The 27,122-nt window shown below is 40.6% G+C and overlaps 2 protein-coding genes and 1 long non-coding RNA gene across 10 annotated transcripts in view; 2 read left to right on the top strand and 1 right to left on the bottom strand.

Annotated features, from left to right (window-relative positions):
- The first annotated feature begins 1,435 nt into the window (after positions 1-1,435).
- On the top strand, positions 1,436-4,142 carry LOC114647615 (zona pellucida sperm-binding protein 3-like). Its single transcript, XM_028796224.2, has 9 exons — positions 1,436-1,801; positions 2,357-2,475; positions 2,690-2,793; positions 2,887-3,061; positions 3,154-3,274; positions 3,361-3,452; positions 3,522-3,634; positions 3,715-3,831; positions 4,024-4,142. Exons 1-9 carry the CDS (start codon positions 1,448-1,450, stop codon positions 4,125-4,127), a joined length of 1,299 nt encoding a protein of 432 aa, XP_028652057.2. The 5' UTR covers positions 1,436-1,447; the 3' UTR covers positions 4,128-4,142.
- LOC127527164 (uncharacterized) overlaps positions 2,869-27,122 on the bottom strand; it is a 252,499-nt gene continuing 228,245 nt past the window's right edge. For both annotated transcript variants that reach the window (XR_007934465.1, XR_007934464.1), the window contains exons 2-3: positions 19,143-19,252; positions 2,869-2,933 (exon numbers count right to left, since the gene is read on the bottom strand). This is a non-coding gene — a long non-coding RNA (uncharacterized LOC127527164). The remainder of the gene's footprint in view (positions 2,934-19,142; positions 19,253-27,122) is intronic.
- The window catches only part of LOC114649013 (zona pellucida sperm-binding protein 3-like), a 238,557-nt gene continuing 229,290 nt past the window's right edge, over positions 17,856-27,122 (top strand). For 2 of the 7 annotated variants that reach the window (XM_051924882.1, XM_051924886.1), the window contains exons 1-6: positions 17,856-18,227; positions 18,571-18,689; positions 18,897-19,000; positions 19,096-19,270; positions 19,381-19,501; positions 19,588-19,679. In XM_051924882.1, the coding sequence (XP_051780842.1) occupies positions 17,874-18,227; positions 18,571-18,689; positions 18,897-19,000; positions 19,096-19,270; positions 19,381-19,501; positions 19,588-19,679 (965 nt within the window). In that variant the 5' untranslated portion in view covers positions 17,856-17,873. The remainder of the gene's footprint in view (positions 18,228-18,570; positions 18,690-18,896; positions 19,001-19,095; positions 19,271-19,380; positions 19,502-19,587; positions 19,680-27,122) is intronic. The other 5 variants (XM_051924881.1, XM_051924880.1, XM_051924884.1 and 2 more) reach the window with 4 other exon arrangements.

The following is a 27,122-nucleotide window of genomic DNA, read 5'->3' as shown; positions in this document are numbered from 1 at the left end:
GTTTCTGCGCAAATCTGTGACCCAAGCATGACATTCTAAAAATAACCATATAAACATATGGTTTCTACTTCGCGGATTTTCCTATTTCGCGGGTGGCTCTGGAACGCAACCCCCGCGATGGAGGAGGGATTACTGTAATACGATTTCATTTCTGACGCCATTATCTCGTTTTTTGGTGCCGTGGTTAGCATTTTTTTCACATACAAAGAACAATTATTTTACGGGTTAACAATGTAAAAAATATTATATTGGTCTGGTCGTTTCATGTCAGTGCTTTTCCGTTTTACATTTACGTTCACTATTGAACAGTTTTACATGGTAAAATAAAGAGTAGTTTTTACATTGCTTCTATTTATTTTAATCTAAGGCGACATACAACATTTGAGATAGAATTGGAAACATTTGTTTTCTTTTTCCAGTTAGATGATAGTCAGTGAACGTCAGTGTTGGGATTTGAACCCACACCCTCATGGTCTGAGGTCCAAATCCTGCACTGCGCCTCACACCCCTACGGAACTACTCAGTTGAGCGCATGCGCCATGTAACTATTCAGACCGTAAAACTCAATGCTGTATAAGAAGTTACAGTAAACCACGATTCCGTGTGTATTGCTTTTGATATAAAAACCTTCCAAAAGTTTGTAACAGTGCAAGACTACAGAACAAAGCGTCGCATTCAAATCTAATTCAAGCTATCGATTTCACAGGATCTACTACAGGGAGATATATTTTTAAACAAAATGTATACTGTTTCAACAAGTTTCAATTCAAAACAACGCAATTTCACGTAAAATTATACTTTGCAATGAGTATCAACAAAAGCTAAGTCACTAGTTAAAGCAGCAATTGATATAATGCAGGAAAAACAAAGAAAACACACAAACACACACAAATATCGTATACAGAAACAGACCCGCTGTCTTTGGAAATTTCCCGGGAGAAGCCGAGTAGCACAGCTAGTAGTCATATACACCAGGCATAATAATACATGGCATGGCTGAGCTGCCCAGCACATACTTCACACGCTCGTCATTTCTGGAATTAACTATTTAATACTATGTCGCCAGACCTCTATCAGGCACATAAATGATCCCTCTAGCAGCGAAAGAAATAAAATGAAAAATGTATGTAGAAAATCTACATCAACCTATAATGTCTATTTGTGGAAAACAAGATAAAAGGTACATTTGCTAGCAACTACGAACTTGTACCTGCACAAAATAAAGAAACGAGGACGTTCAACATAGACTGGTTCAGTAGAGCGGAGTAAAGAGCATCCTGCGATCTGGAAGACCACCCGTAAAGCGCCCGCTCATCAGCTCTCACCTCTGACAGGTGCGCGCGCACGTGCGTTTGAGGCGCGCAGCCGCGGCTCGTTACTTGACGCTATAAAAGGGCAGTGGTAAGCGGTTTATTTCATAGCACTTTTAGGTTTCTACTGTCTCATCATGGGGTGTAACTCGCTCTGCCAGTTACTGCTGGCCTTTGAACTGTTTAATTTTTACTGTATTGAAGTTTCTGCTGCTCTTAGGTACAGGAGGCCCGGCTTGACTTCAAAAGAGTACAAGGCAGTAATTACACCGAGTGAGACCGTGCAACAGCAAAAAGCGGGGTCGCCCGAAACGGTATCTGCCCAATGCACGGAGTGGAACGTTATCGTGACCATCAACCCTGATTTGCTGGGCATTCAGCATCCTGTCCAGGCGTCCGATTTGACAATAGGAGGATGTGGAGTGACCAGCCAAACACCAACTGCCTTCGTGATAGAAGCTCCGTTACAGGGATGTGGCAGCAACGTTACGGTGAGATTGTGAATTAATGACTGTGCAGCTAGAATGAAAAGATTTTAGACTAACTCCACAAATAAATCTGTGGTTTAGATGTTACACGTGCCTACAATATCTGCAATTTAATGCAAAGTTAACCATTTTTAAAGCAGCAATTCTGCTTTAATTAACAAAATTGGAGTCTGCTGAATTTAATGACTCATTGCCTGGGAAGTGTTGGAGGTAGGGGTGCCACAATGTCTAGCATTTCTTCTGAGGCAGTCCTTGAGACCAGGGCTGGATTAAGATGAAATTGGGCCTGATGCTGCAGTGCAAAAGGCTGTGCTTTTTTTTTTTTTTTTTTTTTTCCTTCCCCCCCCCCCCTCTCTTGGCATTGGTGCATGTGTATTTGATACTAGTCTGTTTTCATCTAGGCCTATTTCAGGAATGGGCCTAATGCTGCAGCATCAATAGCACCCACCTTAATCCTGCCCTGCTAGAGACTAGTATAAGCTCTTCCTAACCAGTTCATCTGAATATGGCACAATAAGAAGCTACACTACTTGACATACATATTGATTGCTTTTCTAGATGGTTGCAGATGAAATTGTGTACTACTTCACTCTGGACTATAATCCCTCTCCAATTCCTGGTCTCCCCATTGTGAGAACCAACCCAGCTGTGGTGCAGATTGAATGTCATTACCCCAGGTTAGTTTGATTCCATCAGTCTTGGTGGTTAGTGGTCCTTTGGGCAACTGCAAGGGGGGGATTGGGGAAACCCTCGTAAGACTTTGTTGCAAATCATAAGGATCAGCTTTTTTTTTTTTTTATAAAAAAGACTTCAAACAATTAAATGTTGGGCTGTTTATGACCATTTAGTTTTAAGCGATGCTGTATTCTAATGGCTTGTTCCCCCTGGTAGGAACCACAATGTCAGCAGTAATTCACTGAATCCCACTTGGGTCCCATATACCTCCACCATATCTGCTCAGGATGTTTTGGGATTCTCTCTGGTTATAATGAACAGTAAGGCATTGATATTGCATTAGGATTTTCCCTTTTGGGTTTGAATCCTTGCACTGTCTGTAGGATGACCTTGACAATATGGTCTGTCTGCAGGTGACTGGAGTGGACCAAGTTCCTCCAGCATCTTCTACCTAGGTGACCTCCTCAACCTACAGGCATCTGTTGACAACACTAACCATGTGCCTCTGCGGATCTTTGTGGACAACTGTGTGGCTTCATCCACTTCAAATGGTTCTGCCCCAACATACACCTTTATTGGCAACAGTGGGTGAGGAATTCAAACCTGCCTCTTGTGCCAAGGTAGATGCTCCTTTTTTTGTCCCTTTTGATCATATGCTTTTTTTTTTTTCTTTCCCCCAGGTGTTTTACTGACAGCAAAGTGACTGGGTCCAATTCCCAATTCATAACTCCTAGAACTACTCCATCCACCCTCCAGTTTGAACTTGATGCCTTCAGGTTCTATGGTGTGGCTGCAAGCTCTGTAAGATGGCTCAGTGTAACGGCACACTTGGTTTGAAAGGAGTGCCACTATCTAGAGCTCAAAGCTGGCTTCTTGTATGCTTTCAGGTCTTCATTACCTGTCGTCTGAAAGTGACTTTGGCTTCCCAGGCCATTGACTCCTTGAACAAGGCCTGCACCTACATAACTGGACTGAGCCAGTAAGTTAATGCTGGGTTGACTAGCTGAGAATGAGCCCAAAAGATTCTAATAGTCCTGCTTTCCTAAAGGTGGACCTCTGTGGATGGCAGTGACCCAGTATGTAGCTGCTGTGATACCAACTGTGCTACTGGCCTCCATAAAAGGAGATTAGACAAGGCTAGACCTAGACCAAGGAGAAGTGGTAGGTGCCTAGTCCAAGTCTCTGAGGGCCCTTGTATATGAGAGGGGGGAAAGCCTAAAGGTTTGCTTTAATCTCTCTAGCACAAAGCATGCCAGTTGAATGGGAGAAGACTCTTGTGGTTGGTCCCCTATTCTTTGAAGGGAAGCCTCAACCTGCAGTATCTGAACATCTGACTGCTACAGAAGTGAAGCCATCAGGTGAGGTCTGAATGGGATCTGTGAAAAGTTTAGTGGACTAAATGGCATTGTTGGCTTTGGCTTTATTTGGGTGTGGAGACTGAGTTTGGTTGTCAAACAGTTTGCTTTTCCTGGCTCTCCCCCCCCCCCCCCCAATTCAGAGTGCCAATACTACAGCTGCATTGTTGCTTACTACTTTTCCTCTTTTCACAGGTGCCTCTGTGCTCGTCCTGGGCACTGTGCTGGTTGTACTGGCTCTGGCATGTTCTGCTTTTCTTCCGTTCCTTTTGTATCGGAAACCTCAAATTTCTAATTAAACTGACTGAATTTCTTTGATTCTAATTGTCATTTTTAATGGGTGCAAACCCTGGGGCTAAATTTGATTGAAAATAAAACCACTTGCATTTCCTGGGAGGTTTTGGGCCAGGAATGTTGTGGGGCTCTGTTTTCTCCGCTGAAGTTTGGAACACTACAAATAGTGGCTTGGAAGTTTAAGTGTTTGTAGGACTTTATCTTTAGGGCATTTAGAATCTTGAACTGCTAGATTTTGCTGAAGATGAGCACAAAGTATCTCGGGCTTAGCTTTCCTCCTTGAGCCAAGACGTCATCTTGTCACAATCGCCCTTGTACTGTATCCTGAATGATTTGTAATGCTAACCCATCCATTTTCCAACCTGCTGAATCCAAACATGGGGGGGGGGGGGGTCTGCTGGAGCCAACACAGGGCACAAGGCAGGAACCAATCCCGGGCAGGGTGCTAACCCCTTCATGGTCAATGACTCATTTATCAGATTTTTGTGCTATCCAACTCTAAGGAGCAAACTGCCTCATTTTTGAGGTGTGGGGTTTTAAGTCTTGGACTTTCAAACTCTCTTGCTGTGTTTGAGTAGTTGCCTTAAGTAAAGACACCAGTGCTAGTGTTCATAGGTATCATCTTGCAGTATAGATAACAGGCTAGCTTTTAGCACAAAAGGGCTCATTGCTCTGACACAACCAAATTGAAATTTGTTGAATTGCCCTTTGCAACTGGTGGCAGAAGGCCAGATGAGTGGGCAGCTCAACTGGGGCTGCACTTGATTTGACCGGCCCCCCCCCCCCCCCCCGCTGGTCTGATATTTTTGTGGGCAGACATGAACCCTTTTGGACCATATTGGTAATCGACCTTTTTAATAGTAATGCAGGCTCGTTGAAACCTCCAACCTTTCAAATTATCCTCCATTAGACCAAGGAGGGAACACACTTGTGGTGTAGGAACAGCTGTAGAGAACACAAGTGCTGTAGAGCACCAGTGATGCATTTGCCTACAGTTAGGGTGTGATGTCCAAATCTGTGCATACAGGGACCAGAAAACTTCTACCCTGCAACAAATGCTGAGGCTGTGCAGTCAAATCTTGACAATGGGAACAGACCAGTGCAGTGAGTTGCTCTTTGTCAAACTAGGTGGAAAACCAAAATAAGACCCAATTTCTTGAATGTTTTTTCAAATGCATTGCATGACAGGGTGAAAAGACACCCCAAAATATATGGGACATGTCCCATACTGACCTTTTCAGCGACAACCAAATGTCCCATATTTTCAAATTTCAGAATATTACCTTATGGTACTTCAGTTGAAAGTAATTATACTTCAGATTTTCTTGATGAAAATAACCAATTTAACAGTTTGCTCCCTGTTAGCAACTTCAGTTGCTGTGGTTGGTTGAGGACACTGTTACAGAACTGGAGAGCAATTTTTTTTTTTTTTTTTTTAATAGTGGGGGGGTGTAGGGGGCATGTATAAACTTATAGTATGTGTCCAGGGTTTCTAATCTGGCAACACCACAAACTGGTTTTCAGGGAATTTCATGAATACTTGGCATTGGGTGCAGTAGACCAAAAGCTCATTCTTGTTCACACTCCTAACCCCTTGGATTTCAAGGGTACCCAGTATCTCAATGTCCAATGTGTACAACAGATCTACTATTTAGCTAGAGTTTTGATTTCAGTCCTTGGTGTCCTTTAGGTGGTTGTTCACTGCATAGAGTGTCTTCTAATATATAAACTGTCACTTTTGCATAAGCCTGAAGACGTATGGATGCCATCCAGTGACCTGAGATGAAAACTGGCCTCCTTTGGCACAGCCCATCTTCGGACGATCCTTGGCTACTGCTGGTTTGACTTTGTGTTGAATAAGCAGTTGCTCGCAGAGACCTGAATGAGGCACATTACCTGCGTTGTGAGAAGGGAGTGAGATCAACACAGCCATGTGACAGGATTCCTTGTGTGTGATCAGGCTTGCAGCATCCTTGTGGTTGAGGACCTGAGTGGTTGGACCAGGCCAAGGGGATGCCCATGTAACACCTGGCTGTGGCAGATTGGCCATTTCCAAAGAGTGGGACTGCACTGCATGTCTGCCTGGTGGGGTTACCAACAGGGTTCCCAAACTGTTTTGTTGTGTGGTGGGTGCAGCAATGCATGTTCCAAACCTGACCTTTCTGAGGGTTCTAATTGGACAACCTGAGCCACTGTGCATTCTACAAACGACCTCCCCTAAAGAATAATTGGACTCCACTTGAAACCTAATGGATTCAACATCTCCACAATGGGGGGGGGGGGGGGGGAAGATAGGCAACTGACACTCAGGAACTTTTTACAGACCTTTTGGCCTGTGTGTACACATGAGTCTATCTGGTCCAATTCTGTAGTGTTAGATGTCAAGGGATGGTGGGTTTTGCTAGTCAATGGGGGACAGTGAGTATCACTTTTGCAAATTTTAAACAATTAAGCTAGTTGTTGTAGTGGACTGGTCACTGCCTCCATCTATTCAATGTATAGAACTAAGTAAAATGGCTAATTATGATGGCAGGCCATCAGGCCTGATCTGTGGAGTTATCCTTGAGCCACATCCCATATTTGTGAGTCCTCCTCTCAAGTAGTGTGTGTAGTTTTGTCTCTGTATTGTAAGGACATACCCATGCTTAATACCAGAGATGAGCAAATAAACAATTTATCATAGTCCCAGAACCACCAGAGCTGATGTTTTAAAGAAGTTAATTCTTTGATCCCCACGAGCGTGAACTTTCAAGTGTTTACAATATGAAGATATTGACAACACTTTTTAACATAAAATGAGTCCCACTTTAATTACATGGGTGAACAGAAGGAAACCTATTTAGGGTAAAATTTTTATAAATTGTACTCTTTAGATGAACTGGGTAGGTGGCAAAGCTTGCATTTTTATTGTTAAAACCAAACGGACCATGACTGATGTCCACGAAGACCCAAAACAACTGTCGGTTTCTCATTAATGCTGATCCACTGCTCCCAAGAGGCACCATGACTCTCTACACTGAACTATAGGTGAAGTTAGTGCATCCATTATATTACTAAAATCTTGAGTATGTGATCTGGTGTGGTGTTCAAAATGTTTACTGCATTCATTGTATTTTTGTGCCCTTTGCTTACTTCTGGTGTGGCGTCTCAGTTAAAGATCTTTTCTGTTATGAACTCTCTTCAATCTACTTCATTGCTACCCTTCATTTAAATTCTTTTGACATTAATTCTTCTATAGTCATTGTAACACAGATTTGATTTTATGCTGGAAACTCCCATTGACTAGTGCTGGTCCACAGAATGCCAACATCTGCCTTTGGTTTGGTTTGGGAAACGTGTCTCAAACACACTGATCTGCACTTTTAAGTCCTACTGAATATCTCCCTGAAGTTATCTGATCTTATCTTTACAGATGTATAAAAAATAAATCAAGACAGATACATAATTAATAGAAGGGTAGAGTCCTTATATTTAGATACATGTTTTTGTTTCATTCTTATACCTTTTAATTTGATTTTCTTATTTCTTTGACATCTTGTAAAGCACTTTCTGCTATATCCTGTGTGCAACAGAAATAAATGCTGCTGTTGTGGAGATAACCGCTCACAAGCTAAACTTTAAACATTTTCTACACACCATTTTCCTTCACAGCCATCACTTGGTGTTCACCATTTTAAATCGGATTATTTGTAGATTGTGTCCTGCTGGAGTTCATGTCTGATTATTTGTGTATACAATCTACTGTAATGATGGCTTGATTTTATGTATTTTTAATGCATTTTTGAGCTGATGGATGGAAAGCCTAATCAAGTTTATTCCATTTAAGTCATTTTTGGTAACAGTATTTATGCATTTGTCACTGTTATTCAAATCAACTGTACCCAGCGTGGGCAACATCAGGTGAAGTAAGCTGTTCCCTGTCACTTGGTCAGTGCTTGGGCCTGATCTAAGATCTGACTGGTACTTTACAACCCAAAGCCACACTGCCATCTGGGCGTTCTTACGGTAACAATATTACCAATTCCATTCATCTCAGTGTGGCATGGGGAACGATGCTGGCAGCATTGGGCATAAGACAACAAATATCCCTGCAGAGTGTGCCAGTCCATCACATGACTTAATCCATTTAATAAGTTGGACATTGCCCCTAAGTTCAGTATACATTTCGGCTCTTTATGGATGTATTTTACGGTTAAGGCATTGACAGGTTAAGGGATTTGCTCAGGGTCACACCTTGAGGTTTAAGGTGTACACAAGTGTGCTCTCAATAGTGCTTAATACCTGCCTTTCACCCTCCATTACTTTGATGGGCTGTACTATTTTAATTCATCATTTCATCACTTGTTTAGTCCAGTTTGAGTCTGTGTGGTGCTGTAGCCTTTCCCAGCTGCACTGGGCACAAGACAGGACCAAAACTGGTAGGGGTGACAATTCATCACGTACAAATGGGAATCAAAAATGTTTCGAGCCTGAAAAGGGTTTTCTATAGTGCTGCTTTTGAAACTGCTCAAAGCTTTGCTTCTGTGTACTAAAAGATGTGAATTACAAGCATTTTGGTTTAGAGTGTGTTTCATGACCAAATGAAGTTGGATGTAAAAAAACTGCAACCTCAAGTATTAACCTACCAATGAATTTCTGACGAGAACAATACATATTCATGGGATCACTCTCATCTAATCCCTGGTTACTAGAACAAGTCCACTTCATAAGCTGTAGTCAAGTGATGGACTGACAAATCTCTTTATGGTTGCACATCTCTCATCTAAAGGTATGGCTGGCATTTGACATTGACAACTGAAGAAAAACACTCGAGCAAACTAATGGAGAATTGAAGGTTGATGATACATGAGACATTGAGGATTAGTCATCTTTATCTGAATCCATTCTTCATAAATAAATATGGATAAAGGGTTGTGCAGAATGTTGACCCCAGAAATGAAGTACTACCATATTAATTTTCTAAGGAGAATCTGGAAGTAATGAATTTCTCTGATGTTCAAGAATCACTACATTTCGATTATTTGTGTTGTTGTTTGGACTTCTGGTCATTGTGAGCTACCCGGATTTCATTGCCAGTTATGAAGCCCAAGTTCAAGTTCCAACCCCATGCTGATAATATTGTAAGGATGTTTTTTATGATGTTCAGAGTGTGCTCCTGTATCCAGCAGAGGACACTCTTTCTCCCCTGGGATGTGTTTCTTTGATGCAGAATTGACTATCCCTTTTGTACCCGTGGTGGAAAATATTTACAAGAGAGAAATGTGGTACAAAAAGAGATATATGCATTTAACTTGCTTTAAAAAATAACATTCATCCCCAGAATATAATGCATAATCCTGTATACATATATATTCAGCAAAGGGACATCCTAGCCAAGTGGGACAATGCTGACACACAGATCTCCTATCCCGCTGCGAGGAATGTCGGTGGCATAGTGAGACGCTTTTGACGTCATGCTGGATCCTCGTCATTATAAACAGTCACTTAATTACATATTCATAGATTTCAAGTCAGATATGGGAATCTACCAGAAGCACTGGCTGGTTATAAATACCTTTGCAGACTCTGGGTGTTTTAACCATATTGGTCAAGTAGACATCAGCACCTTAAAATAACCTGCTTGTGTCCGTCAAATGTTTTCTGCCCATCTACCAAACCTGACTTACAGCTGTCATTTGTCCATCTCTCTGGCAGTCTCTCTCTCAACTGAATGGAATGGCTTTGTGAAATAAATTTTCACAAATTACATCTGGCACAAGTAACCTTCTTGCTACAGATCCATATTGATTACACAAATTAAAATCCCCCTAAATTGCTCATAATTGTGCTGATTTACGTTTGTTTTTGTAGCGGTCGATCAGGGAAAGCCCGTGAGTAGTGCTGTCAACCATCCCACTTCTGCTTCATGGCAAGACCCCCACCAACGCTGCAAGGTAACTGTGGATTGAAAGAGGTGCCACAGCCAACCTACTCTCCAGCGTGGTCTAGTTTGACCACAGCCTGTTTCCCTGTGTGCAGTATGAACTTCATGGGATACGCTAAGACAATCAAATCATGAAAATGACAGGTCATCTACAGAACAGCAGTTAAACAAGCAGGTCAAGATGTTTCATAAGGGTGGCATAGAAAAGCTTTGTGAGTGTCAGAACAAGTGTGTTACTTTACTGTTCATGGAGATTATATTAAAAAATAAAACTTGTCTAGTTTTACTGCTGTTTCAAATTTTCTAATGTAATGAGAAAATATTGCATTAATCATATTCCTTTAGTAATTCTTAGATTCAGTAAGGTAATAATATAAACTTTCAGTTAAAAGTAAAAATTAATCTGTAATTGAGTGTTTTTAATTAAACTTTTAAAAGCTTTGTAATGTTTTTTATATGTACTCTTAATCACACAAGTTCCACCTTTTCTGAATCACCAACAAATAAATACAAAGGCAATGATGAAGAAAAATGAACAGATGAGAAGACATTTAGCAGATACTTTGTAAAAGATGAGATATAAAGAGATGCAGTGGGTTTGGTAATAATGGATGGAGCTGGCCTATAATATCTGCCTAAGACCTAAGTTGACAAGGCCCAGGACATAGGCAGGAGGAAGTGGAGGGTAGAAGTAGAAAGAATGAGCAAGAATGGGGTGTTGAGACAACAATGAAGTTGGACAAGATGGGGGAACGCTCTTCAGTGAATGATTTCTTGGTCTAACATGTGGCATGGGGACTTAGACAAAGTCCAGTTCTTTGTTCAAGCTGTTATTGATATTCTAACAAAGCCTCAAAAAACCTCCAAACCTGGGTGAAGCATGCCATCCCAACATATCTGCTTTGATTGGGCAGAGAATTGCTGCAACATCTGCTCAGTAGCTGCCCAAAGGCCCAGGTAAAGGTTGTTGCTGGTGGTACCATGATCTGTTTCTGAAAGAGCAATAAGTAGATGTAAGAATCCTCCAAATACTGTAAGTCCATTTCCTTCGTTAAAGCTGGAGATTAGTTCCAACATAGGCAACATCTGGTATTCTTCCCACTGCTTCTCTCTGGAACCTAAAACTAGACCTGGGTAGACAACTAAAATTTCCAGACCACATAGCAGCAAGCACCCTACAGTCAGACATGATCATTTTTTTAGATTCCACCAAGCAGGTGATCATGCTAGAACTCAAAATGCCTTGGAAAGAGCGCAACAAGTACTGAGAACTGGTAAAGCAGTGCCGGGGTTGGGGGTGGAAGACTTGCTATGGGTTTTTGGAGGTTTGCAGGACATTCAATCCTCAAAGCATTCAACATGCTGGGCATCATGGGGACTATCAAAAGGAAGACCATAAGATTCAAACTAGAGCCGCTAGGTGGCTATGGATTAAGAGGGCTGATCAGGGGATGGCAGTTGCTGGGAGGCAAGCTTGGGTTTGACCACTCCTAGCTTCATCGCCTGGGTGACATAGTCTGATGTGCAACGACTTGAAGCCACCAATGACACAGGGAACTTCAATATTGATGAATACCAACACATCCTAAAGATGTTTCTTGCACCACTTTTTTATATTGTGGTTCTCTAAACTTATTTTATTTTCTGAGAAACAACTGTAACCAACACTAGGAAACATCAGCTGAGGAAGAATGGAATTGTCAATGTCGTCAGGATGTGAAATGGGCACTAAAATGTAGGATTTTGATTTTCACAAGAATTACTTACAATCACAAACCTGCCCAAACCTCATGGAGTTCTATCCTGGTAGCACTAAGAGTAAGGAAAGAAGCATCTCTGGTTGGGATGACAGTCCATCACTGGGCCCACTCCCTGTCACATGCCCACACTCACACAGGGCCAGTTTACAGTTGCCAATCAACCTGAACTGCTAGTGTTTAGGGATGTGGGAGGAAAGCCTACACAGAACACGGAAACCTTGTGCAGCAAGCAAAGTGTGCAGAATTTGAACGATGGATGCTGAATCTGAGACATGGCAGTGCTATCTATGCTCCATTGTGCCTCCAGTTTCTATGTCTCAGTTTCTACTTCAAAGTGAATGAAACGAGACTTAACAAAGTTGGGGGTACTAAAGGATGTCCTATTTCATGTGTGAAAGAAAAAGGAAAAAAAAATTGAAGTGCAAAACACCAGCAGTTTTGGCATATCTCCATCAAGGTTCAAGCTACTAGATCCCTGAAGATCCCTTGATTAGCTGGTTTCAGGTTTAACACTGACTTCTGGTCAAGTTTGGAGTTATACAGACGTGTGGGCAGAAGATGCAATGTCACAAGTGTTCTCCCAGATGTGACGTTAGATGTCTCCCAGTGGGTGTTCCTTGTAAGGGATAAACTTACGAGATGAATTTGTAGAGTGCTAGACTCTGTGCCTGCCTGTTTAACTTGGTCAACCTGACATCATCTGCAGCAGCATTTGTAAATTAGAGATGCGCTCATGTGGGCTTTCATCAAGCCATAAGGCTGTTCAAAAGAATAAACCATTTACTTGTGGGCTGATTGGTGAAAATTAAAATGTTTATGAATATGATATATTTTGAGCCTACTCTATTTGGTACCCTTGTCATTTTAGTCAGTCTTGCCATAGGGAACTGAACTGTTCACAAGGCTGAGCTCCACCAGTTTGTTGTAATAAAGGACGTCCATCTTTGACTTCATTTGTAATGGTGACTCGTGCCCTTTCTTTATTAATTATTTCCCCTAAAATCCTCCATTCTAAAGGTGAAAAAAAAACCAAGTGCTTAGTTCCTGTGTCACACCTTCAACCTTCCCCTTATGTTTCCATAGGCAATAACTTGTTAGACCCTCCTGGTGCTTATGCCAGTCAGCCATTTTGTAACCTACTTAGTCTTGAGCAGGGTCACGGGGTTCTGTTGGAGCCTATCACGGCTAGCATAGGCAGGAACAAACCCTGGACAGGGAACAAGAACATTGCAGGGCAAACATACACACACACACACACACAAAACCACACACACTATGTCCAGTTTAGAACTGGCAATTCACCTAACCTGCATGTCTTTAGACTGTGGGAGGAAATCAGAGCCCCCAGAGGAAGTCCACACAGACACAGAGAGAACATGCTAGCTCCATATTGGGAGGACCCAGTATGCAAACCTTGGCCTCCTTACTGTGAGGCAGCAGCGCTACCACTGTGCCACCAGTGCCACCCTGGTGCTTATGTGCTTAACATTATATTTTGAGGTCAATGTAAAAAATTGCAGAACTTAGTTTGGAATTTTGTATTAGAACTTACCCAGTACTTGTGTTTGTTACATAGGAATAACTTATTATTTTTTTTTAACTTGGTTTTAAGGATTGCCATCATTATGATGATTTTCATTGTGCTTTTCTAGGTGTTCTGGTCTTTCAGCTTCCAGTGTCTGCCCTGATTATTGTTCATTTTCATGAACTGCACAGAAAAAAAAAATACAATAGTAAAATGTGAAAGCAAAATTAAGTATATAAAGCTATTATCAAAAATATTAATATTTCTGAATGTCTTATGAATGCACTTTGGTATGAAAGCTTATTTCTGCTACTCAAACATTTTGTTCTTTATTTCACCTTATACAATTTTTTGTATAAGGAATTTGTTAGTCTGCAGTGGGTTGGCACCCTGCCCAGGATTGGTTCCTGCCTTGTGCCCTGTGTTGGCTGGGATTGGCTCCAGCAGACCCCCGTGACCCTGTGTTTGGATTCAGCGGGTTGGAAAATGGATGGATGGATGGATGAATTTGTTAGTTTTCGCATACCCCTTGGGGTCAGAGCGCAGGGTCAGCCATTGTACAGCGTCCCTGGAGCAATTACAGGTTAAGGGCCTAGCAGAGTAGGATCTCTTTTGGCAGTGACGGGGATTCCAACCAGCAACCTGTGCATAAGACAAGAGGCAACTTTCTGCGGCTAGTAATATCGGGCATGTGCATGGAGGGAGAGATGAGGAAAGCACTTAGCTTGCCATCAAAGGACAATAAAAAAGCAAAAGTTATAGGTACACATTTAATTTCAATCAGAAGTTTAAGTTTAATAAATTAAATAATACTTTGGTGAAATATCCCAATGCTTACAGAACAAAATAATTATTGCATTATTTCACACTCTTCTTTTATTCTGCATACAGAAAAACAAAGAAACAAAAAAAAGGAGACACAAGCTAATTACATGAGATCAGTTGGAGAGACAAAAGGCTCATAACCTGCTGCTATAGGGGGTCCCCGGGACTGAGTTTGAAAACCACTGCTCTAAAGTATTTCATGTTTTATTTCACAAAGGATGCCAACTTCCAGAAATGGACTCTTAAAAATAAAGGTGCCAGAGTGGTTCTTCAGAGCGATGCCGTAGGAGAACCATTTTTATTCTCAAAAGACCCATCCACATGACGGTCCCAGAAAGAACCTCAACTTATTCAGATCCATAACAGGCTCCATATCATTAATAATCATAAATAGGTGGTAACAGATTTGTGAAATACCAATAAGTCATGACTTTAAGAAAACCTGGACTTAGCCTGCATTATTGTAAGCAAGAGTCCTCTTAATGTAGTGTCATGGTAGCCTACCATAGATTAAATATTTCAGGTTTGTTTTCTACATATTAGGAAGTTTTTCAAAGCAGAAGGAATCAACTTCATATGAAAAGAATGGAATAAAATGGTGCTTTGTCAAGCAATTGTTCTATGATGAATCGCACACCCTAGTAAAGAACCATAAAATGCCACTGAAGAACCAATATTTTTCAGAGTGTGATGCAGAGTTAACATCAGTTAGCATCCAGTGTTTAGAGGTGTAGTTTGGGCTAAAACATAGAAAGTGAGGATCTAACACATACATTTTCATTTTTTTACAGAAGCACAGCAGAGCAGCACAATATAGTTGGTGAGAGTCAGGAGGGTCAGGGAGTTGGGGACAGGGAAGAATCTGCACAGCCAGTGAGTACGGTGTACCATTATAAACTTATAAATCAATAGGCATGTCATGTGTACATGGACTGGATTGGGACTGGTGGTCTATAAATTAAGGTGGGCCAAACATTTAGTGCCAATTTTTGCTACAAGTGCATCCCTTCCTATAATGCCTCTAAACTGTCTCTACACTCTTAAAAATAAAATTTTTAGTGCAATGCCATAGGGGAACCATTTTTGGTTCCCAAAAGAACCATGCATATGAAGACTCTAGAAAGAACCCTTATTTATAAATACCCATAACAGGTAACATAATAAATGATAACAGATTTGTGAAATACCAGTGGGTTCTTAATTTTAGAAGGTCTCTAGCTGCATACAATAATACAGGGTCAGTTTAGGTTTCTTTATCCGTTGTATCCTGCTAGACTACTACTGTATAATACTATAACTGTATATAAGATTTCTGTTTTGTCCACATTTAGGGATCCTTTTTAAAGCACAAATAGTCATTCTGGGGAGGCATCTTTGCATATTAAGTGGAAGTGGGTTCTTTATCAAGCAATTTATAAGATGAGCAACCCTACCCATTACATTGTTATTAAGGGCCGTTATTTTTAAGAGTGTACATGAGTGATTGTTGGTGTGTGCTTGAGTGTGCAGTGAAATGTTTCTTAAAGCATACTTAGGATTACAGAAACACGCAGCTACGGGATAGAAAAACTCATCTTTGACATACCAGGGCTATAAAGAACGTTTTTCAACACATTTTCAATACTAGTAATTTGATATATAATTTTGGAACATAACTCACAGGATAACTCGCTTTTACTGCCTTCATCTATTTTGACAGCCGTGCACCAGCGAGCCAGCACATGCGCGTTCACTGCGCAATGCCGCCTGTGAATGTTCGTTACTGAATCAAACTCCGCAATAAAATACTCAAAATAGCAACCCGCTGATTAAAACGCATATCACTTTTTTCAGTTATAACTATTATATATTTCTTTAGCACCCTAATTTATACTAGCATTATTTTTTTATCAAATATCTCACATTGCTATTTAATCATTTCACATTAATTCGGTTTCTATAAAGCATTTTCACTGCCTTAAAGAATAAGAAATGAAAGCACTTCATATTCCATGCAGTGTGGTGTTGTGGTTACGTGTTGGCCTTCAAACCCTGAAGTTGTGGGTTCACATCCCACTACTGACAACCACTGTGTGTCCAAGAGCAAGTCACTTGTCTGTGCTTCAATTGAAAAAACCAAAACAAATGTAACCAATCGTATCGTAAATGTTACAAGTCGCCTTGAATAAAGCCATAACCAGATAAGTGAATGTGAATATTCCGCTTACCACCCTCTGCAGTTGTTCTCTGTGCTTTAGTGCGCGATGAATGGTTATTTGGGTTTTAAGGTGCCGTGTCATATCTGCTCCCTCTAGGCTCACATAATGTGTTGTGGATGTACGTATTGCTTAAATGTAAAAGGACGGATAATTTTAAAAATCCATAAATCGGATCATTTGCTCGGTTGATGTTTTGTCTCTGCCGTGTCGTCTCTAGGTTTTCTGTTGCCACAGGCGAAACTGAAATGTCTCCTTACGGTCACCTCTTAAAGCCGGGAATTTGTAACACCATTTTATGAAATTCTCACGTCATAGAATGTATTATTATTGCTGTTTTAACGTATTACATTGTATTGCCTTACTATTATTAAATTATGTTTGTAATATCGTTTGATCGTGATCTGGTTTATAATGTTCACATTAATTTATGAATTGTGGACCTTTATGTAATCCAGCATTTGTTTGAATGAATTTCACAATTCTTGGCAAATGATGCCAAAGAAAACTAGCAGTTTACTACAGATATTAGTCCTAAAATGCTAAGTCAAATTTGTATTCATTTACAAGAGTATATTTTATTTACAAAATGGGTAAATAGAAATACAATATAAAAAATATAGCAAGAACAATAGATTCATTAAGCAAATAATCTATTTATTATTGAAGTTTCATTTTACAAAGAGAACTTCAGTTTTTAACCGCAAATATAATAATAAAATTTTTAAAGTCATTTATAATTTTAAACATAAATCACTGCAATTTTAAAACTGCCTTTTTTTTTTACTTCATCTTTGCGAAAATACAAACTCTTTTAAGGCCAATATCGGGCTGACAGGCACTTGTTTGGACGAGCACACTCTCCAGAGGTAAATATACTGCCGCGTGTATTTAAGGTGTCTATGCTAATTATATTTACCACTGACGCACATATAGCGCGTTGCCGCACCCACCACACGACGAACCACCCATATACTGTATGTAAATTGTCCCCGATAATAACAATAGTTACAGTAATGTAAAACAGGCATAATATACACAGTATTAAATAGGCAATTCCAGAAATGACAAGTGTGATGTGTATGCTGAACAGCTCGGCCATTTGGTACAAATCCAGCCTTGGAGTATTTTTCCTCATAATTTCAGATTCCTAAAAGGCACATAAACAATCCCACTGCCTGAGAAAGATATAAAAAGAAAAATGTATGTATTGAAAATCCACATCAACCCAATGTCGAAAAAAGAAGGAAAATAAGTTAAAATCAATTTTACTAAAAAGTAAACGGCACTGAAACTTATACCTGTACAAAATAAAGAAACGAGTGCTTTCAACGAATAAACAGGAGTAAAGAGCACCATGCGATTTGGAAGACCACCTGCAAAGCGCCCGACTCCTCCGCCAGTCTCCCGCTCATCAGCTCTCACCTCTGACAGGTGCGCGCGCACGTGAGTATATGTGACGCTATAAGAGGGCCGGGGTGGGCGTGTATTTTGTAGCATTTTGAGGTTTCAGCTGTCTCATCATGGGGTGTAAAGCGGCGTGCCAGTTACTGATCGCCTTTGGCGTGTTTCAGTTTTACTGTGTTGAGGTTTCTGCTGCTGTCGGATACTGGAGGTCCGGCTTGCGTTCAAAAGTATACAAGGCAATTGTTACACCGAGTGAGACCTTGGCACAGCAAAGAGCGGGGTCGCCCGAAACGGTATCTGCACAATGCACGGAGTGGGACGTTATGGTGACCATCAACCCTGATTTGTTGGGTATTCAGCATCCTGTCCAGGCGTCCGATTTGACAATAGGAGGATGTGGAGTGACCAGCCAAACACCAACTGCCTTCGTGATAGAAGCTCCGTTACAGGGATGTGGCAGCAACGTTACGGTGAGATTTTGAATTAATGACTGTGCAGCTAGAATGAAAAGATTTTAGACTTTAACTCCACAAATCAATCTGTGGTTTAGATGTTGTATTAAATTGCAGATATTGTAGGCACAGTTAACAATTTTAAAGCAGCAATTCTGATTTAATTAACAAAATTGGAGCCTGCTGAATTTAACGACTTATTGCCTGGAAAGTGTTGGAGGTAGGGGTGCCACAATGACTACCATTTCTTCTGAGACAGTCCTTAAGTCTAGTACAGTATAAGCTCTTCCTAACCAATTCATCTGAATATGGCACAATAAGAAGCTACACTACTTGACATACATATTGATTGCTTTTCTAGATGGTTTCAGATGAAATTGTGTACTACTTCACTCTGGACTATAATCCCTCTCCAATTCCTGGTCTCCCCATTGTGAGAACCAACCCAGCTGTGGTGCAGATTGAATGTCATTACCCCAGGTTAGTTTGATTCCATCAGTCTTGGTGGTTAGTGGTCCTTTGGGCAAGTACATGTGGGGCTTAACCCCTGGTAAGGCTATGGTGCAGAACATAAGGGACCTGCATTTTTAGAGAGACTTCATACTATTAAAGGTTATTGGTCATAACTGAGCTGCTTAACCTAAATGTGCTGTGCTGTCTCTTTCTAATGGCTTTTCCCCCTGGTAGGAACCACAATGTCAGCAGTAATGCACTGAATCCCACTTGGGTCCCATATACCTCCACCATATCTGCTCAGGATGTTTTGGGATTCTCTCTGGTTATAATGAACAGTAAGGCATTGATACTGCATTAGGATTTTCCCTTTTGGGTTTGAATCCTTGCACTGTCAGCAGGATGACCTTGACAATATATGGTCTGTCTGCAGGTGACTGGAGTGGACAAAGTTCCTCTAACATCATCTACCTAGGTGACCTCATCAACCTACAGGCATCTGTAGACAGCACTAACCATGTGCCTCTGCGGATCTTTGTGGACAACTGTGTGGCTTCATCCACTTCAAATGGTTCTGCCCCAACATACACCTTTATTGGCAACAGTGGGTGAGGAATTCAAACCTGCCTCTTGTGCCAAGGCAGATGTTTTTTTTTTTTTTTTTTTGGGTCCCTTTTTGATCATGTGCTCTTTTCCCCATCCCATCTTCCCCAACCAGGTGTTTTACTGACAGCAAAGTGACTGGGTCCAATTCCCAATTCATAACTCCTAGAACTACTCCATCCACCCTCCAGTTTGAACTTGATGCCTTCAGGTTCTATGGTGTGGCTGCAAGCTCTGTAAGATGGCTCAGTGTAACGGCACACTTGGTTTGAAAGGAGTGCCACTATCTAGAGCTCAAAGCTGGCTTCTTTTATGCTTTCAGGTCTTCATTACCTGTCGTCTGAAAGTGACTTTGGCTTCCCAGGCCATTGACTCCTTGAACAAGGCCTGCACCTACATAACTGGACTGAGCCAGTAAGTTAATGCTGGGTTGACTAGCTGAGAATGAGAGCCCAAAAGATTCTAATAGTCAGTCCTGCTTTCCTAAAGGTGGACCTCTGTGGATGGCAGTGACCCAGTATGTAGCTGCTGTGATACCAACTGTGTTACTGGCCTCTATAAAAGGAGATTGGACAAGGCTAGACCTAGACCAAGGAGGAGTGGTAGGTGCCTAGTCCAAGTCTCTGAGGGCCCTTGTGTATGAGAGGGGGGGAAGCCTAAAGGTTTGCTTTAATCTCTCTAGTAAAAACTACACCGGTTGAATGGGAGAAGACTCTTGTGGTTGGTCCCCTATTCTTTGAAGGGAAGCCTCAACCTGCAGTATCTGAACATCTGACTGCTACAGAAGTGAAGCCATCAGGTGAGTCTGAATGGAATAGGCAAATGCCATTTAGTCCCACTTATCTGTCTTCACAAAGTGGAAATATCCCAAGAACAGGATTAAAAGGTAGTTTTTTTTTTGGTTTTTTTTTCCCCCTGAGTGCCAAGACTACGGCTGCATTGTTGCTTACTACCTTTCCTCTTTTCACAGGTTCCTCTGTGCTCGTCCTGGGCTCAATGCTGGTTGTATTGGCTCTGGCAAGTTCTTCTTTTCTTCTGTTCCTTTTGTATCGGAAACCTCAAATTTCTAATTAAACTGACTGAATTCCTTTGACTCCGTTTTTGTAATGGTTTCTGGGGATTATGTGTAGTTTAATGGGTGTAAACCCTGGGGCTAAACTTGAAAATAACATGACCACACTGGATAGATCTGGGAGCTTCTGGCCAGAAATGGCTTGGTTGTCAGCTGAAGGTTTCAACATTTCACTAAACTGAAGTTGCCTTGAAGTCTGAATATTTGTAAGACTGGGTTAATTCAGGGTAGGGGTGAGCAACATTAGTCTTGGACTGCAGTGGCTGCAGGTTTTGTTCTAACCCAGTTGCTTAATTAGAAAATCCTTGCCAATTTCATGACTTTAGTGCTTAACTCTGCTGTTAGGATTTTCTCATCCTTTTAAGGATATTATCCAAATGTAAAACAGATTAAAAGCCATGGAAAGTTAACAACTGAGAATTACTAAACTAGTGCACAATAAATACACACAGGTATAAATGAATCCAAGCTAAATGGAGAAATAAAAATTGAATACAGCAGGAACAAAAATGGAGACCACAGCAGTTTAAGACTAAAACAAGAAATAAGGGTTTAATTTTAATTGAGAACTAAAATGAAGCAAGAGTGGTAAATGAGCAATAAGTTCTAATTGGGTTGGAACAACCTGTGGTCCTCCAGGAAAGACTTTGTCCACCCCTAATTTAGGGCCTTTAGCATAATGCTGATCATCGTAGAATATGCACAAGTTGTCATGCTTTGACCAGTGGCACTATAGCTTGGTTTTCCTCCTTTTTGTTCCAAATTCTTTCTTTTGTCAACCTCATCTTAGTCTCCCAAAAACATTTACCAACCTAACACTCCTCCTTCCTCAAACTAATTTTTAGCTTTGTTTTATGAACATTCAGTACCAAGTTAAACTTGCTTGTTTAGGTTTGTCACAAGAACCCCTCAAAGACCGCATTACAGGCAAAACTCCAAATCAGAATTTAGTGCTATTTGGACAAGTTTGCAGTATGCAATCAATTGGAAAATGGATTATGTATCCTAGATCGGCACAAAAAGGGATTTGCTGCTTTACCGTGTAGACTACAAACATAACTTAACAGTCACTTGAAGTGTACACCATTTTAATGTGAGATGGTGTATGGCCCCTTAGTATCAGAAGCAGATGTCCAGGGCTGTGACTTGGGGGTGGACATGGTCTAAAGGGGATACTCTCCATAACCCACCATTAATAGACCTGCAGGCTCCCTGGGGTGAGACCATCTACCCCCTCTTATATGGTGAATGAAGTAAAAACATGCTGAAATTTTGCCCACTGTGCAACTAACAGAACTGGCTCTCCAGAGCACCAGCGATACCCATGGCCTCTGTAAGGCTGCTGTGTCCAAATCTGGAGTGTGGTTAGAGGTCAAGGGATGGTGCATTTTGCTGGTTGCCAAGGAACTGTGGGTGTGGTTTTTTTTTTTTTTTTAATATATTTATATATATATATATATATATATATACACACACACACACACACAAATGAGAGCCAACTCAAGTGATGAATCCCCAACCCATATAGCATCACAAAAGCAGTGTTGTAAAGGGTGCTCTGGGGGCATGTGGAAGAAGCAATTCTGGTGCCAGCCTAAGTTGGTGGACCTTAAACTAGCTGGGGGGGGGGGACACCTTTTATTTTAATTCTGTGGAGTTTTATGGGTTAAACTTTACTAGTCAATTTTACATGTGTTTTTTGCATTTCTTAAATTTGCACATATCCGTGATATCTGCTATCCAAAATACATTAAAGATGGGCAAACCACCTGCTTTTCTGACATGGTTGCTGAAGAGGAACCCAATGTAGGAGTCCATTTAAACATGATTGAATAATAAACTTCAGGAAAAACTTGTAGGTTTAAAAAAAAAAAAAAAAAAAAAATTTGTTTTAACTAAAATTTTTTTGGGGGGAAACTCTTCCCACAATGATCTTTGACACATGTAGGTGTTATGGGAGGCTTGAAAGCTCGTCTTAAGTAAGCTAAGGGTGTAGTGGACAGGTCACTGCCTCCATGTATTCACTGGTACTCTGGAGAAATTCACTGAATACTATTTACTCTTTTTAGATGAACTGGGTAGGTGGAAAAACCATAACATTCACTAGGATACAGTACAACTGTCAGACTGCCATTACCCTGTTCCCAGAAGGCATCATATTCTGCTTCTGAATGACTCTCTATGCTGGTCTATAGGTGAAGTTAGTGCATCCATTATATTACTAAAATCTTAAATGAAGAGTATGTGATCTGGTGGTGTGTTCAAAATATTTACTGCATTCATTGTTTGTTTGGTTTTATTTTTGCGCCCTTTGGTTAATTCTAGTGTGGCTTCTCAGTAAAAGATCTATTAGTTTGTGTGTGGCAGTGGAGGATGTCTGCTCATAGTGGCCCTGTTGTCTTGTTATGGACCATCTCTCTTTAATCTACTGTATTGCTACCATTCGTTTAGTTTAAATTCTTTTGACAGTGCTTTACTAAAATGGTTCATTGTAACCAAGACTTAATTTGATTTTATTCTGGAAAGCCATATAGACAAGTGCTAGTTCACAGAATGTGAATGCCTGCCTTAAGGTTTGGGTAACACATAAAACTAACGAATCTATTTGACCTTATCAGACTTCTCTTTATAGACTTATAAAAGAGTTCTTAGATTCAATTTTTTATTAATTATGCATGTTGTGTAACTGTACTTTCAGTATGCCATTCATTCTTCTCTTTAATTTGGTTTTCTGTTCTTCCAACTATTTCTTTGACATCTTGTAAAGCACTGTGTGTGAATGTGCTTTAGAAATGTTGAAATAACCTCTCAATCTAAACTTGAAACATTTTGTATACTGCATTTTCCTTTTACAGCGATCACTTTAAATCATGTTATTTGTAGATTGTGTCCTTCTGGAGTTCATCTCTGATCATTTCTGTATATACAATCTATAGTAATGAAGGAGAGCATTAATGGCTTGATTTTAGGTGTTTTAATACATCTTTGACCTGATGAATGCTTAATCAGTTATTAGTTTTAAAGCAGTTTTTTGGCAAGAGTATTTATTAGATTACTAAGAGTCTGGCTGCCCTATGTAATAGATAGATAGATAGATAGATAGATACTTTATTAATCCCAATGGGAAATTCACATTCTTCAGCAGCAGCATACTGATACAATAAATAATATTAAATTAAAGAATGATAATAATACAGGTGAAAAAAAAAAAAAAAAAAAAAAAAAAAAAAATACCAAGAAATCATTCACTGCAAAGCAGTATAGTAAGTCCGGTTCTTTGTTCAAGCTGTTTGACATTCTACTACACTCCACAAATGTCCATACTTACGCAGAGTGACACCCCATCACTTCTGCTTTGCTTGGGATGAGGGTCACTGTACCATCTGCTCAGTAGCTGTCCAAAGATATGGGGTGAAGGTTGTTAGTAGTGGCGCCATGACCTGTTTCTGAACGCTGTGATTAAGAACATTGCCAGAGCAATAAGTGCACATAGATGCCAACATCCTCCACAGCCGTTCATTTCCTTTGTCAAAACTGGAGATTAGTTCTAACCAACGGCCAAAGGCAATCTTTGGCATTCTTCCTTCAGCTTCTGAGTGGCAGCTAAAAGTAGAGCTGGGTAGACAACTAAGATTTTTCAAACCACATAGCATCAATAATCCTATGACCAGACATGAACATCATTTGAGCTTCTACCAAGCAGGTGATCATGCTAGAACTTTGACTGGACTGCCATGGTAAGAGTGCATGGAGGAAGGTAATGAAAGAAAGCACAGCAAGTAGTAGGAACTAGTGGAGCAGTGCTGGAGCCGGGGGTGAAAGATTTGCTATGAGCCTGTTGCAGTGGGATCCGGGATATTTAGACCTCAAATAATTTACAATGCTGGGCAACAGGGGGTCCACCAGAAGGAAGGCCATAAGATCCAAAACAGAAGTCACAAATAGAGCCACTAGGTGGCCATGAGTGGGTGGTTGTTGCTGGGATGCAAGCTGGGGTCTGATCAGGGGTGATCTGGGTCACCTGTGTAAGGGAGTCTGTTGAAAGACCCCAAGACCAAAAATCACCCCTTGAATGCATCCCGGCACATCAAAGATGTATCATGTACCAGAAGGTTTTTGGATGCCTTTCTTTGTCAGTTATGACAACTGCTTTATTGGGGTTGAGTGTGTTGGAGCTCACATAGGTTCTACATTTCTCTAATTAGACATATATAAATGAAAGAAAGACCTGTGTGTGTGCATGGAACAGTCTGCTCTGCTCATGCTCAACCACAGCCACTAGATGGTGCACTCATGTACTTTTAAATTTTTTCGGTGCTTGCAAAGAAAGCCCAGGGTGCAGCAAATGACACCGATGAAGAGACAACATTGAAACAAAGTAATTGTCACAGCTCAACAATGAAAGGCAAGGCTTGAAGTTTTCACTAAAACCATTGTCTATCTGGAGGTATTTTCTCAAGACCAAGATTAATAGGACTCGTATGCCAGCGATACGGCCCAATGTGGTTATCACAGGTGTCTTTTTACGAATGGCAGTGGGGCAGCAAGCACAGGTGTGTCCGTGTCCTCTACACTGGGGAATTCTTAAAGAGTTAGATGATGTCTCTCCAAGTTCATGAATATAGTAAAACTGCTAGGGAGTCTTCAGGTTGTTTTTTGTCCTGAAGACCACACACAGCTAGTATCTTCCCACGAACATAATAATGTCTTCCAATGCACATAACACATGTACAATATAAACCACTGCACAAAACAACAACTAAAATGTCTATAATACAGTTGTTCCTTGTTATTGTTACTGTCATATAAAATGTAGAAATGGAGCTCAGGCCTTCCTTAGGTGTCAGTGGTCATCTAAACGGGGGTCCAAAAGCAGATAGTTGTATCTGCCACTGCAACTCAAAACATATTATTCATTCTGGTCCAAACATATATAAAAAATGTGATCCTCTAAACCTATTGAATTTTCAACATAAATCTGAAAAGCAACTGCAATCTGTTGTAACCAACACCATGAAACATCAACTGAGGAAGAATGAAATTGTTAATCTGGTCAGGATGTGAGAGAGGTACTAAAATGTAGGATTTTGGTCTTGGCAAGAATTACTTACAATGGACAAACTTGCCTAATCCAGTTCAAGGCCTTGTGGAAGCATGATTCTATCCTGGTAGTACTAAGGGCAAGGAAAGAAGCATCTCCAGTCCAGTACTGGGCCCAGTCCCTGTCACATGCCCACACTCACAGTTGCCCATCAACCTGAACTGCAAGTGTTTAGGAATGTGAGAGAAAAGCCTACACAGAACATAGGGAAAACACAAACTCCGCAAAGAAAGCAAAAGCGTGCAGGATTTGAACTCTGGACGCTGGATCTGTGACATGGCAGTGCCACCTAGTCCTCCACCATGCCGCCAATTTCCACTTCCCAGTTTCTAGTGCAAATGAATGAAACGAGAGTTGAAAAAGTGTTGGGTTACTAAAGGATCCCCAATTTATTTCTGAAAGAAAAAGGAAAGGAATCAAAGTATAAAAGACCAAAATAAGCAGGTTTGGCATATTTCTACCAAGGTTCAAGCCAGTAAGTCCCTCAAGGTCCCTTAGCTAGTTTCAGGCTGAACACCAACTTCTGTTCAAGTTTGGATTTATATGGCTGTGTTGTTGAAGAGGCAGCATCGCTATCGTTCTCCTGGAAGTGAATTCAGATGTCTTCCAGTGGGTGATCCTTGAAAGGGAAAATCATATTGGATGAATCTGTAGAGTGCTTGAACCCATTTCTGCCTGTTTAACTAGGTCAACCCGACGTCATTTGTATCACCACATTTAAATTAGATGAGATCATAGGGGCTTTTAGACGATGTTAAGCCATAACAGTTTTCAAAATATACCATTTATCTATGTACTGATTGTTGTAAATTAAAATGTTTATGAATTTGTTATATAGTTGAGCCTACTCTATTTCAAACCCTTGTCTTGCCATAAAGAACTCGGCTGTTCACATGAATGGAGCTCCACCACTTGGTATAATAATGCATGTCCACCTTTCGAATTTATTTGTAACAGTGACTGGCAGCTTTTCTTTAGAATCGAGGATGTTGTAAAAAACACTTCATAAATAAAGAATGGAGGATGGAAGAGTGCTTAGTTCCTGCTTCCCACTGTCAAACCTCCCTCCATATTTCCTCAGGCAAGAACCCGTTAGAGTCCCAGCGGTTCTCAAACTGTGGGGCAACAAAAAAGGGGGCGCGAATGTTGCCATATGTGGCGTAATTTCGCCATTCGTAGGAAAATTTTAAACTTGTAGCGGTGTATCGGCAGCAAAAAATATGGGAATACATTTTATTAGGGTTTAAAAAAAACGGTAGGGTGGCTGGATTAAAACTGTTATGAAAACTCGGGTCGCAAATACTTACAGGTTGAGAAACGCTGCGTTAGACAATCTCTGTGCTAACATGCTTGACGTGATATTTTGGGATCAATATAGAAATGACAAAACTAAGTTTGGAGATGTTTTAGTAGAATGTGACAAGCATCTATGTATGTTACACTGAAATCACTTAGTGCTTATTTTTTTAAACTTTGCGTTTAAGATATTGTCTTCATCATGATAATTTTTATTGTGTTTTTCCAGGTGTTCTAGTTATTTAATTAATGTATTTACTACCGAGTACCTTAGTGAGTTCAACACTGAAGAAGTTGCAGCCTTTCAGCATTCAGTGCCTGCTCTGCTTATTGATCACCCTTATATATAATTTGATAGTATCCGTATATGGTGTTCGCGTCAATACCC

This window comes from Erpetoichthys calabaricus, chromosome 3 (assembly GCF_900747795.2).
Source record: "Erpetoichthys calabaricus chromosome 3, fErpCal1.3, whole genome shotgun sequence".
Lineage (NCBI taxonomy): Eukaryota > Metazoa > Chordata > Cladistia > Polypteriformes > Polypteridae > Erpetoichthys > Erpetoichthys calabaricus.
Note: the sequence above shows the minus strand (reverse complement) of the source record. Positions and strands in the feature narration are given on the sequence as shown.